The following is a 13,022-nucleotide window of genomic DNA, read 5'->3' as shown; positions in this document are numbered from 1 at the left end:
TGCGTCTGTGGGGAAAGTAGGTCAACAATGATTGACAGCTCCGCAGGTCACCCAGGGGGGCAAGGACTGGGTGAGCCTTGGAAATTTCCACTCACAGCTTCAAACTGCGCATGTCAGTTTAACCTCTTCTGTACTGGCAGCACAGACTCAAAAATTTCCATGACAAATGTCTTCATCAACGACCTGGAAGATGGCATAGAGGGCACCCGCAGCAAGTTTGCAGATGACACCAGGGTAGGGGGAGTAGATATGCTGGAGTGTAGGGCTAGGATTCAGAGTGACCTAGACAAATTGGAGGATTGAACCAAAAGAAATCCAAGGACAAGTGCAAAGTCCTGCACTTAGGATGAAACAATCCCATGCACCAGTATAGGCTGGGGACTGACTGGCTGGGCAGCAGCTCTGCAGAAAAGCACCTGGGGGTTACAGTGGACAATAAACTGAGTATGAGCCATAAGTGTGCCCTTCCTGCCTATGAGGCTAACAGCATACTGGGCTGCACAGGTAGGTATGTTGCCAGTAGGTCAAGGCAAGTATTTCCCTCTATTCAGCACTGGCAAGGCCACATCTGGAGTACTGTGTTCAGTCCCTCACTACAAAGGATGTGGACAAATTAGAGAGTCCAGCAGAGGGCAACAAAAATGGTGAGGGGGCTGGGGGTAATGACTTATGAAGAAAGACTAAGGGAATTGGGCATATTTAGTCTAGAGATGAAAGGACTGAGAGGGGACTTAATAGCAGCCTTCAATTACCTGAAGGGCCAGGGTTCGAGAGAGGATAGAACTAGACTGTTGTCAGTGGTGGCAGATGACAGAACAAGGAGCAATGGCCTCAAGTTGCAACAAAGGAAGCTTAGGTTAGATAATAGGAAGAATTTTCTCATTAGGAGGGTAGTAAAACACTGGAACAGGCTACCCCAAGAGGTGGTGGAAGCTCCATCCTTGGAAGTTTTCCAAACCCAGCTAAACAAAGCTTTGGCTGGAATGATCTAGTTGGGGATGGTCCTGCTTCGAGTAGGGGGTTGGACTAGATGACCTCCTGAAGTCCCTTCCAACCCTAATTTTCTATGTTTCTATGACATGGAACTATTGACTTGGAAATTTAAAAAGGGGCTTAGACAATAAAACATTAATTCTATAATCCAGTAATGCAGCCAAATTTCAAATGCCTTCTTCATTCCCTCATAACCCCCCAATACACCAGAGTCAGCTGTTTCAACTGAACGTTTTGGTACAGACTGAAAAGATAAGAGACATCTCTAAAATTCCTTTTCACATCTCTTCCTCAAAAGGCAGGAAGTTCTGAATCTGAGATTTATTTTCCCTAATGCTAATCAAACAGTTCCTCTTCTTCCTTTACCTGGGAAAGTGGGTGAGGGATCTAATTTGCTTCTGCACACCAATATATTCATTTACCTGTGACCTTTGCAAAGGGTGCTATCAGATGAGAGCTGCCTACCCATTCATTTTGCCCTTACTTTTCAGATATGGAAATAGATGCATGAGTAATCAGATGTTAATGAGTATGCTCCTAACCAGAGATTATGCTTTATAAACTGTAGGAAGGAGTCTATACTCTTACTTTCTTCCCTCCCTCCCTGCAGCTTCTTGCATGTTCATAGAGGCCATCCTGCAGTCACCTTGCTTCGGCAGGGACCTCACTAACCACATTTTAATAAAAAAATCATAGGTTAGTTCAATGAAATGATAAAATTCTAGGTAGCATTGTCTTGGATCTGCCTATAATCAATTTGGTTTTATGCATGGCTTTGTTAGTATGCATAATAAACAGCTCCCATTTTTAATATAACCTTCTGCTGAAGGATAAGCATTATACTAGCATTCCTTTCTGCAGAACCAAATTGTACAATCAGGAAAGACATTTTCTTCCACTTGCTAAAAAAGAATGTTGCAGGATTCCAACAGGAAGTTGAAGGATTTCACTGAGTTGGCAGAGTTCTTTCACCTCCAGTGCAACCTGTCTGAAGAACTGTGCAGAAACAGTAACACAATCTAACCTTCCAAGGGAAAAAAAAGCTATAGTCTTCAAAATTCCTCTGAGAATGCCAGAGAATTGGAGTTAGAACTGTAGCTGCCAGCAAAGCTTTGTGGCGATAGGGAGTGGTTATGGGAACTTCACACAGTTTCCCCTTCCTCTCAATAGATGTCTTGTCACCATAGCTGTCTTGCAGATCTAAGATCTTAAATTTAGTCCCCTTTGGGGCCTTAATGTCTCTCCAAGTTAGCAACCAGGTGTCACTGCTGAGCCACCACAGTTAATTTTCTGCTCAATCACTGAGAATATTAAATACTATTTGTTTGTTGTAGCACAACCAGATAAGCTCTGGACAAACCTTCAATACGTTTAATATCCATGTGCTAATTTGCCCTATCGTACTGGAGTAATGACACAGGAATAACTCTTCTGCCACCTTTATAATACTTATTTGAAAACACTATTGTAGATTGTCGTTTTGTTCAGCACTTACACACTGCAAAACAAAAAAAAACCTTGATCCAGTATTAGGTTTCTACTACAATAGCGGTTACATATTAATGTTAGTCCCCGACTCCATGTGGCGCCCAACGACTAGGGAGACGATGATCCAATTGCTCAGAGAGAAAACACTGGCACACATTGCTAGCAACAGCTTTATTCAAAATGAAGACAGCTTCGGACTAGCTCCAACAAACCAGGGAGCCGCTACGAACATTAGCTCTTTCCATATTTCTATGCCTTGGCTCATACTCATTAACATTTACTCCACCTTTGTTCCACCCATATTCCCTCCTATCTCAAGCTCCGCCTCTGTTTACTGTTTATTTCATTAGCGTGGAATTACCTATGCATTTAACTTATTTACATGTATGTTTGCTATAAGCGCATGCCTAAAACCATGACCTTGGCTTCTTTGGGTCACTTGTGGTTTCTTGCTGATTTCTTCACCATCTCCAAGGTCTTGTTTCTGCTCATCTCCTAATGACAGCTGGTGGGCTGCATCTTGTTCCTTTTACACAATGAGTCATGTCAGACACACTACCACATTATCATGAAAATGCTTGCCTAAGCATCTTGCAATATTACTTTTAATATATCATTCTGCCTTGTGGTTAGCAGCTTTACTGGGCCACAGGCTACTACCTTGTATTCAGCTGCAAATCCAATGCTTCCCCAAGATCCAAATACAGTCACACTAACAAGTAAATATTATAGTAATAATTATTCTTTACCCTTCACACCCCAAATGTGTTCATTTCTTTCCTTGTCTCTTTTTAGTTGATAAAATCCTCAGGGCAGGAGTGGTGCCACCTTTTATGCTTGAAGATGGCCTGGCACATGTACTTCTTACTGTGACAGTATAAAATATACATTGTACTCCAAGTGCTTTATATAGCTTAAAGACTGAAAAAAGGCTATGTACTCACTCACTTCAATGTATGAAATACTGATTGGGTGCATCTACATAAGATGCTACATCGCCATACCAATGAGCTACGGAGACACAGCTAATCGCTACAGTGACGTAGTGTTGGCAGGCCCAAACCATGATGCACGTATAGACATGCCCACTAATTACAAGAGCAACTTGCAGTAACCTTTTTGTACCTCATTAAGACTCATTACCTTATTTCTCAGAGCCCTTATACCTCTAATAGCAGCTCTGAAATTGCCAAGATCTAGTCCAGTGGTGTTTAACCTTCTGGATCCATGGACTGGAAGAGTGACATAGGGCCAGTCCGCAGGCCAAACCCAGCATGGGGCAGCGCTCATGGTCAGAACAAAGGCATGATTAGCTGCACCAGCTGGGACATGTGAGTAGTGCCATGAAACAGAAAGAAGTGCAAATCCAAACTGGATGATCAATTAAATCTTACCCATTTTTGTATCATCTGGTTAGTTGGTTTTCTTGTTACACTCCTTTATTTTGGCTCCTCAGTGGGTTACATCAGAATAAACTCCCTTGTACTTAAGGATCCAAATTCAGTGGTGACATACAGGAGGTGGCACAATGGCAAGAAAGGTAAGTCATATTTACACAGGCCTTCACTGGCAACATTCCATCAAGTAAATGGAAGGAAGTCTAAATTGGCGTAGTCTGCAAATTGGGGTACCTGGGAAAATGAGGATTGCATGAACATACTCTAGGCCAGATGCAAAAAAAACCAACATTGGCAAACAAAATGGTCAAACCTGACATGCTGAAATCCAAGACTATAAAAAAAAAACAAAACACAACACAACACACATTCAGTAGCCATTAGATTCTTCCCTGTTTGACCTGAAGGTTATCTTAATTACTGAGTTTTGCTTTTGAGCGTGCCCAAAAACTACAGCTGGGCACCTATATCCCATTGAAGTCTACTGAGATTCCAGAAGTGGGCAAAATGGCACCAAAAGCCTCTGAATAGGCCCATCCTCTGAGTAGGTCATGCCTAACACAGCACAGGACCAGAACCATCACAAAATACAGTTGCAGTTGCTTTTTTTAAGCAATTAAGATGGTGATGGCAGTCTCAAAACCCATCTTTTGTGACAGAGACTAGTAGTTAGAGCATTTGTTTAGAAAATGGGGAAACCTGGACTTGATCCCTTCCTTACACCTTTGGTGAAAGCATCCTATCCCTCAGACTTGAAGGGTGGGTCTGAAATCACACTCATCATACCTCCTTCTGGCCATTGTGTAGGAAGGAGTGCATAATATACCAGGCCAGAGAGTATGACTGTGACCGAGTCATGAGGGTATTCCCTTGGAAAGAAAGAGAACTCCTGATTGCACCCAGGACTGCGTATGCATTTATATGAGGTAGTCATTGGACAAAACCCACCAATAACCTAGAAATGTAATCAAAATGTACATATTAAGAATGTAGCAATTGTGTGGCAAGTAAAGAAAGGACACCAACTACTCACAAAACCCTAAGGGGGGAATATTCTTTTTTATATGTATTTATTCCACTACAGCATTAATTGGAGTACATAAAAAGCTTTACAGTGATTTTTTTTGCCTGATTTAAAAACAAACTGTTTAATATATCAGTTACACATGTAATTCACCTGAATTGTGCACAGTGTCTGAAGCATTGCATCAATTAATTTATGACAGATAAGTGGCAGCATCAACATGGTTTAACTGAACGTTCACAAATTTGCCTAGTGTTTATCCATCACTAACATTAAAACTTAAAAGCAAAGCACAGGTTGCTGCAATAAACTAGCTTATTGAAAAACACTATTTGTTTGAGATGTGCTTCACTTACAAAAATATACATACTTTCCTAAACATAGTTTCACATATAAGACTATGTTTAGTAAAGCATTTTAACAAGATTGACAGTATTTTCATTTCTGGCTAAAAATACTACTTTTAGCCCCCTTCCATCTACCATTATTTTAGTTTGCTTTTGGTTAAATATGTAGTAGTTTGCTGTTTTTCTATCAAGCTATTACCTTTTCTCCTTCCTACAGGGCATATGGTAGTAACTTGGGAAGCTCTGTAGAGCTTCTAAAATACAAAAGAGTGTACTAATTCTAGTAAGTATATTCGAGCACTTTCCACCAGTAAATATATCCCAACACTTCCCATTTCTTGGAGCCAAAACAAATAGAGAATGAGACTGCACAGGTTATGAATGCAGAATATCCCTAGAGAGTGTGCATACCAAATCCTGGTTTAAGGTGTAGAAGTGGAAATTAGTGGAACTATTCCATGTTTACAGTGAATTGCCTGAAAGCAGTATTTGGCCAAACTTACCTATTTAAATTAAGTGGTACTTTTTTCTAAAGAATGATTTAAGCCCTTGCTGTTCCCTCAAAATACACACAGAACTCCTATTCAGTCCAATGCAGGTTCAGTGCACAGAACAATTGCAAGATAAATCATTTAAAGACTGATTTATTAAGCAACTCTTACTACAGTTACTCTAAACATACCACAGGTTATCCTCTTCCTCCTCCTTTTAGCTTTTACAACTGTACCAAAATCCCTGCAAAAGGCTCAAACTAGGAAAAATATAGCTCTCTAACCATTCAGATTTTTATTCTAGTAAAAAAATGCTAGGTGTCACTACACATAGAACAAGCCAACCTTAAGCTCTGCACTTATAAAATGTAATGCATCTGTAGAGCAGGGAACATAAACGGATGCCATAAAGCAAGAAAAGCAAAAAGCTACTCCTAAACAATAGATAAGCAGAGGTACTGAAAGCAACCATGTTGATAGCTAACCAAACAGCATAGGAGAGGTACACCTTGTATGTGAATAATTTAGTCTTTTTAGGAATTGAAATTCTCGGATATTTATTTACAAGGGATTACATTTTGCATGGAATTCACATTTGTTACTGCATAAATCTTATTAAACTGGTATGGTCCACAGCAGGGCTGTCCAACTGGTGGTGTGTGGGCTACAAGAGGCCCCTAAAACATTGGCATATAGTCCATGGTCTCTTGACTGGCTGCCATTCCTCCACCTCCCCTGCAGCTGGTCCTGCCCCAGGAGCTAGGAAAGGGCTGGAGCACCTGAGCTGCACATGAAGCAAAGAAGTATGGCTATCCACACTAAGTGGGTGCTGCGCATGCAGCAGGGGAGAGTCAGGCTGCTGGTACCATGGGAGTGGGGGCTGCCCATGCTACTATGCATGTGGTGGTGGGGGGAGAGGGGCTGGGCAGCCAGTGCAGTGTGAGCAACCAAGAAAGGAGGGAGCCAGGCTGCCCACACCGTGCATACAGCAGAGGCGCACTGGGAAGGGTGCCCACTCTACCCATTCAGTGTGTGGCCCCTGAGCCTGCAGCCTCTTGGCTTTCCAGAAGTTGGACAGCCTTGGTCCACAGCACTGCCATTTTATTTCATGGTTTTTACATTGATTGAGAAAACAGTTATTCCTTTGCTAATAATTCCTTTGAATTAGTTTTAAGCTATAAACAAGATCCATACAAATGGAATTACAGCTATTAAAGGTTCCTTTTAATGCAACTGGTTTGTAGATTTATATCTGCTGGTAATGCTTCCTAGAAAGGTGTGTATCTTCACTTTAGCTGACTTGTTCAATCTGTCACTCAACATACAATTAGGGAAAAAAGGGGAGAAATCACAGTAGGCATGCTTAGGCTTAGAGAGTACAAAACAGAGGCCATGGAATAGAAAACCAGCTAGAAAATGTCAGAGAAATCAATCATCTGGCTGCAATTATGCAAATAGTGTATAAAGGAAATTCTACTTGCCCAACTACTTCTACTAATGAAGACCAGATTCTGCTCTCACTTACACTGAGTAAATAGTAAAAGCAGTTTCCAGCCCACTGCGATCATTCCTAACATACGTAATGGCAAAACAAAAAATGCCTTAAAATTATTTTTGCAGCACTTTTGATTTACTCTTATTAATTACTGGTTTAGTGAAGGCTTTTTGTTTTCTAGTACACTACATCAACAAACATTTTTATTGGGGGAAAAAGGTAATTTTCAAACTTTTGTGGAAAGCCTGTGGATTATTTTTATGACTGGAAGTCACAGTGATTTCCCACAAATGTGAGGACATTTTCAGGAAATGCTGTCACATTAAAACTGAAAGAAAAAGAATATAAAACCAGTTAGCTTCTTCACTACAACTGTCGTACAGGCACTGTACTAAATAAGGTCTGAAATAAGTCAGGAACTGTACTATCAAAGCTAAAAGGGATCTATCAGTACATGCATCTGATCCCTATACTGGTTAAAGCCCCAATTCAGCAAACACAGACAGCTTTTACTTCACTTAATTGCTTAAGTGTTTGCACACAGAATGTTAAATATTCACTCTGATTGCTAGTTAGATGAAAAACAGTCCCCATACACATAAATCATTTTTTTTAATGTTCACAACTCTGCTACTATTTAAAAAGTGGTACTTAATTAAGAGCAAAAACTCCAAATGACATTTTTCCAAATGAGGACTTGACCAGCAAGTCAAGTATCAAATATGTGAGTGAATACACAAAAGAAATTCTAACTTCAGTGTTCAATCCCGCTCCACCAACCTGTACTCAAGCCAGGCTAAACTGCATATAGCATAGTCCTGGAGTACTTATTCAAGGCAAGACTTCCCATATATTTACTTGGGGAAGAGAGATCTGCTTCACTGAAAGCTTTGTTTGGACTACTAATTTCTAAACAACATCTAAATCAGACCAACTGTGCAAAACCATGGGGCGTGAGGAACAAAACAGAACAAAAATGAAAGAGAAACATAAAAACACAACCCTATAAAATGTAAACTACTCTTTTTCTTTATGTCAAAATGAAGTTGTCTATAGATGAACCTGTTGCCTTGCTTTAGAACTAGCAAAGAATTTTACTGTTTGGTATTCTGCTTAAAGCAGGACATTTTAATCAAACATGAGAAAAGTCATCTCCTGCTGTTCTTTATGTAAAGTTTCTGTACCCTTCTAGAAGATGAATACTCATAAACTATTCCTTTCCATAATCAAGTGACAATTCCAGGCTGAATTACCAATACTAAAAACACTTGGTCTATTTTAGGAAATGGTTTCTCAAATTGACTTAAATGTAAAGCTACAAAGTTTTGCCTTATCCCTGTGCTGAAGGGCTATATATAAAACATAGAAAATAAATGCTAGTGTTTTTTTTAACATAGCATGTCTGCCCAGGTGGTCTACATTGTTAGTTCTGAATAACGTAACAAAAAGTATGTTCCAACTTCCAACAGGCAAAAAGTCTATCACATTTTTCCATTCTCAAGATTCTGCTCCATAAAAAAATTATTCCATGGGATTCAAAATCCAAACAACGATATATGATACTGACATGTACTGTAATTGACCAGTATATTAGTAATTACAGCAATCATTAACTTGAAATAAATTAACCAATCTGGCAATTAAAAAATGGGGAAATATTAACATCATGCTAAGTATAGCTTGCCTTTGTAGCAAATGCCTTCTTTAGCTTGTTCTCCTATGATAGCCTTCTACTGTGCTAAAAAGTATCTTGCCACAGGATACTGGACATAAGATGAAGGAGTTAAATGTTCTTAGTCAATTTCAAGGGATTTGCATTTGCTTTAGGTTAACTGTCTTTGATTCACAGTTAATTAAAGAGAAGTAAATTACAAAACATTTTTCCAGAACACAGTGGCATACACAGCCTGTCACGGCTGAAACATCTTTACTTCATATTTGTTATAATTTAAAAACTTGTGATAAAAAAACATTGGATTTACAGAAATCACCTCTTCATCCTGCCACAGAAAACTTTGCTTCTGCAATAATATGTTATCTTTTAAAAGGTAACATGACTTTTTTCCCCTCTCTGTTCCAAATAGGAACATGTGGCAGACATTTGTGTTGCTTAAAGACCAAGTCTGGTCTCTGTTAAATTATTCATTGTGGTTGAAATTCCTGGGGCCACACTGTGCCATGTCTTCATTAAAGAAACTACTGCACCAAGGAAAAAACCAGAAACAAAAATGAAAGGCTGCGATTCAGATGTTCTCCCTATACTTTTCTAACACGGAAAAATGTTTAGTTTACCACCAAAGGTAAACAGAATTCATTCAAGCTATATTGCCAGCATTGTTCATCCAAGAGAGAAGAGAAAACAAAGGGAAGCAACTACTCTTCGCAACAGGGCATACAAAGGAGATTGGCGCTATTGTGATAAGCCTCTACTATCAGGGATTCATATCTATGGGAGGGGGGAAAAAACAAAACAAAACACAGTTCTCTTCCAAGATTGAGAATTGGCATTAAGTGTTATCCAAAGATGATCCTTTTTTAGCAGCCTTCTCCCTTAATGCGCATGGCTGGGTATGCGCAGCACCTGGTGCAGAATGGGATGGCTCTAGATCAGTGAGAGATGGGGTGCCCCATCTTACCTTGTGCTTGCTCATACACTGGCAGCACTCCCCCAAGGGTAGCTGCACCAAGGGCCCACCCCAGCACCACCTTGTCCTGCCACCCTGGAGATGCCTCGAGGCCCCACACAGCGGTGCCATGTTACTGAGCACAGCCCAGAGCCCGCTCCTGATGCCAGCCCTGCTCCACAGCCAGCTTCACGGTATGGATGTGCCCTCCTGCTCCCCGGCTCGGTCCGCCCCATCTGGCAGCATCAGTACAAAGGGCAACAGAAGGCCCTTGCTGTCCTGGGGTGCTTTGAGGAGTTCCGCATCGAAGCTGCCCCGCAGGCCACCGTCCGACTCCACCTCACCATCAGCCGCCAAGCTGAAGCGCAGGACACCAGCACGGCTGATGCAGTAGATGGTGCGGCCCAGTGCAGCACAGCGGAAGGGCTGCAGTGCACTGCTACCACTGGGCCGCAGGGAGGTGCACTGGCTCCATCGTTTAGCCACCGTGTTGTAGCGGAAGACCTCGACACCTCCACTGCTGCTGCTGCCAGCCTGCTCGCCGCGGCTGCCACTCACATCGAAGCGGTAGATGAAGTTCTTAAAGGCCACCATGTCAGCAGAGCGGCGGCGGCTGCTGTTGTAGGGGCACTCCTGCCACTCGTCCCGCCTGGGGTCATACTTGAGCAGGCGGTAGAAGAGTGAGCCACCTGACACATAGATCTCCCCATTGCATGTGGTGGCCTCGTGGGCCACAGCAAAGGCGCCCTTGGGCAGGGGTGCAGCGGTGCTCCAGCGGTCAGCCCGTGGGTCATAGCGCTCCACGGTGAAGAGGCACTCGCCACCCACAGCATACAGGTAGCCGTCCAGTGCCAGCAGCTTGAGCTGTGCCCGGGGCTGGGCTAGTGGGCGCACCTGGCTCCAGTTGTCCGTGAGAGGGTTGTAGCAGAACACCTTGTCCGAGGGGCGAGTGCGTGGCTCACCTGGCGCTGCTGCTGCCAGGCCCCCAGCCACAAAGAGGTAGTTGTGGAGCACACATATGGCACAGCCCTTGGCATTGGCCTCATCAGGCAGGCGTGTCAGTACCCGCCATTCACCTGTCACCTCCTGGTAGCAATAGATGAGTGCACCACTGTCTTCCAGGGATACCACAGAAGAGGGGCTCTGTGGCCGGCTGCTCTCACGGCTCTGTGGCCGGCTTCCCACCCCACCAGGCCTCTCCAATGCATCGCTCACCTCGGCCACCAGCAGGCAGGGCCGGCCGGCATCCAGGCGGCGCTGCAGGATGAGATCGCGCTCAGCACCGCTGAGGCGGCCGTAAACACTGGGCTCCCGCAGCACCTCAAGGTAGTGGTCACTCATAAAGCGGTAGGTGGCTTCACGCAGCTCCGTCAGGCGCTGCTTCTTAGCCAGGCAGAGCAGCTGGTAGCAGTTTTGGAGGCTTAGCTGGGCACGCATGGCTTCGGCAGCACAGTGCAGGGCACACGGCATCTGCAGCACACGGGCACCACTCACCACCTCAGCCAGGTTGTCATGGCGGATGCCACCCATGCGTGCTGTGTACACATAGTCAAGCAGGAGGCGAAGCGCCCCGTAGCTCACGCCCTTGAGTCGCAGTACATCCCGTGATGAGCGGGCACGGAAATAGTCACTCTTGGCTGCCAGCACCGCTTTGTGCGCCCGCACCCGCCGTCCACACACTTCGATCACCAAGTCCGGCTCCTCCCCAGGCCGCAGGCAGCACGGCCCACCCTCACCTGCTTCGCTCTCCTCTTCCTCCTCTGACTCAGATGCCGCACTGTTGATCTCCCACTGGCTTTTCACCACACGGCTGCAGGATGATGAGGATGGTGGCGATGGTGAAGGTGATGGGGAGGCAGCAGCAGCAGCCCCAGGCTCCTGTTGTGGTGCTGAGTCTGCTCCTCCAGGTGCACTAAAGCACAGGGAGGAGCTAAAGCCACAAGGCGCCGTCAGGGGCAGCTGGGTACCACCGCTCTTCTCCTCTTCCGCAGCAGCGGTTGCTGTGCTGCCCTCCATGGGACCAGCTAGGTGGCTGCAGTAGCTGCTCTGTACTTCCCCTGGAGCTGTTCCCACACTTGTTAGCTGCTGCTGCGGCTGCTCCACCTGCCCACGCAGCCCCTCCGTGCCGAGGCTCCCATCACCTGGGTAGAGGACACAGGACAGCACTGAGCTCTCCATGGCTGCAGCCAGTGCTAGATGCAGCTCTTCCCTCCCCCACCCCTCTGTGTATATCTTTGTGGTTGAATGCCGTTGTGGGCCTTTCTTGCTCAACTTCCCTTCCTGGCACACAGGCAATCTGGGCGCGGGTTGCAGCCCTGGGTGCCTCTTTTGTGCCACTTGCTGCTGAACTATTGACCTTGACTCCCTCCCTAGTGGATGTCTGTACTCAGAATCTACTCACTGCAGCTTATCCTCCCATCGTCCCTTTGGGTGGTGCTCCATGTACTGACTGTGCATTCAAGTGCCCTATTTCCTGGGGTAAGTACAAGTTTATGGTTCTTTTCTGGCCCAAATTAATCTTTTACTAGTCTTTTTCAGCTCACTTTCCCCTCTTCCCCCACAACCCTCAGTAAGATGCACGTGTGCTTTAGCGAGTCAAACAGTACTGCGTTTTAACAGGTGTCTTTCATTTGATTTGCCTAGATTCACATATCATTCCTGCATCTCCCAATTCAGTTAATACGGCCCCCAAGCTGGAAAATTTCATTGTGTTGTCTCAGTTCCTCAAACTTGATCCAAAGACCGTGGTGGGACTTTTTCTTGCCTTGGAAAGTGCAGCAAAAGAGGCATCAAAGTTCAGTTTGCCAATTGCTGTCCCACCACCTGATATGCGGCATCCTTTTATACTGATTATTCAACAGACTGGACTGGGTACCAAGGGAATGGAGTCATTTAAGATTGGATCATCTGAAATACTGTTAAATCCAATATTTATTCACCTTATGCAGTTCTTTTAGCATAACCAATAAATTCTGGAATGAGATTCCCCATCAGTGAAGATGTCCCTGGAGGTACAGACTTCTTTACTTGAACTTCAAGGTAGTTTCTTCAGTCCACTGTTTCACAGAGGATTATACAAATTTGTTATTCCTCCTGTTTAAAAGAAATGATAGAAAGTTGGTCAGTTTAAAATAAACCAGTTCGCTGTCTAGCTGCCTTATCT

General features: G+C 44.0%; 1 protein-coding gene across 1 annotated transcript; it reads right to left on the bottom strand.

Moving 5' to 3' along the window:
- Positions 1–4,912: 4,912 nt before the first annotated feature.
- Positions 4,913–12,792, bottom strand: KBTBD11 (kelch repeat and BTB domain containing 11). The gene is made up of 2 exons (XM_019537496.1): positions 11,075–12,792; positions 4,913–7,563 (listed from the first exon to the last, which is right to left on the bottom strand). The coding sequence occupies exons 1-2, from the start codon at positions 12,035–12,037 to the stop codon at positions 7,558–7,560; spliced, it is 969 nt and encodes a 322-aa protein (XP_019393041.1). The 5' UTR covers positions 12,038–12,792; the 3' UTR covers positions 4,913–7,557.
- Positions 12,793–13,022: the final 230 nt, after the last annotated feature.

The sequence above is a fragment of the Crocodylus porosus genome, unplaced genomic scaffold, assembly GCF_001723895.1.
Source record: "Crocodylus porosus isolate Cpor-Errol unplaced genomic scaffold, CroPor_comp1, whole genome shotgun sequence".
NCBI classification, from domain to species: Eukaryota; Metazoa; Chordata; order Crocodylia; family Crocodylidae; genus Crocodylus; species Crocodylus porosus.
This window is presented reverse-complemented; position numbering and strand designations above follow the sequence as displayed.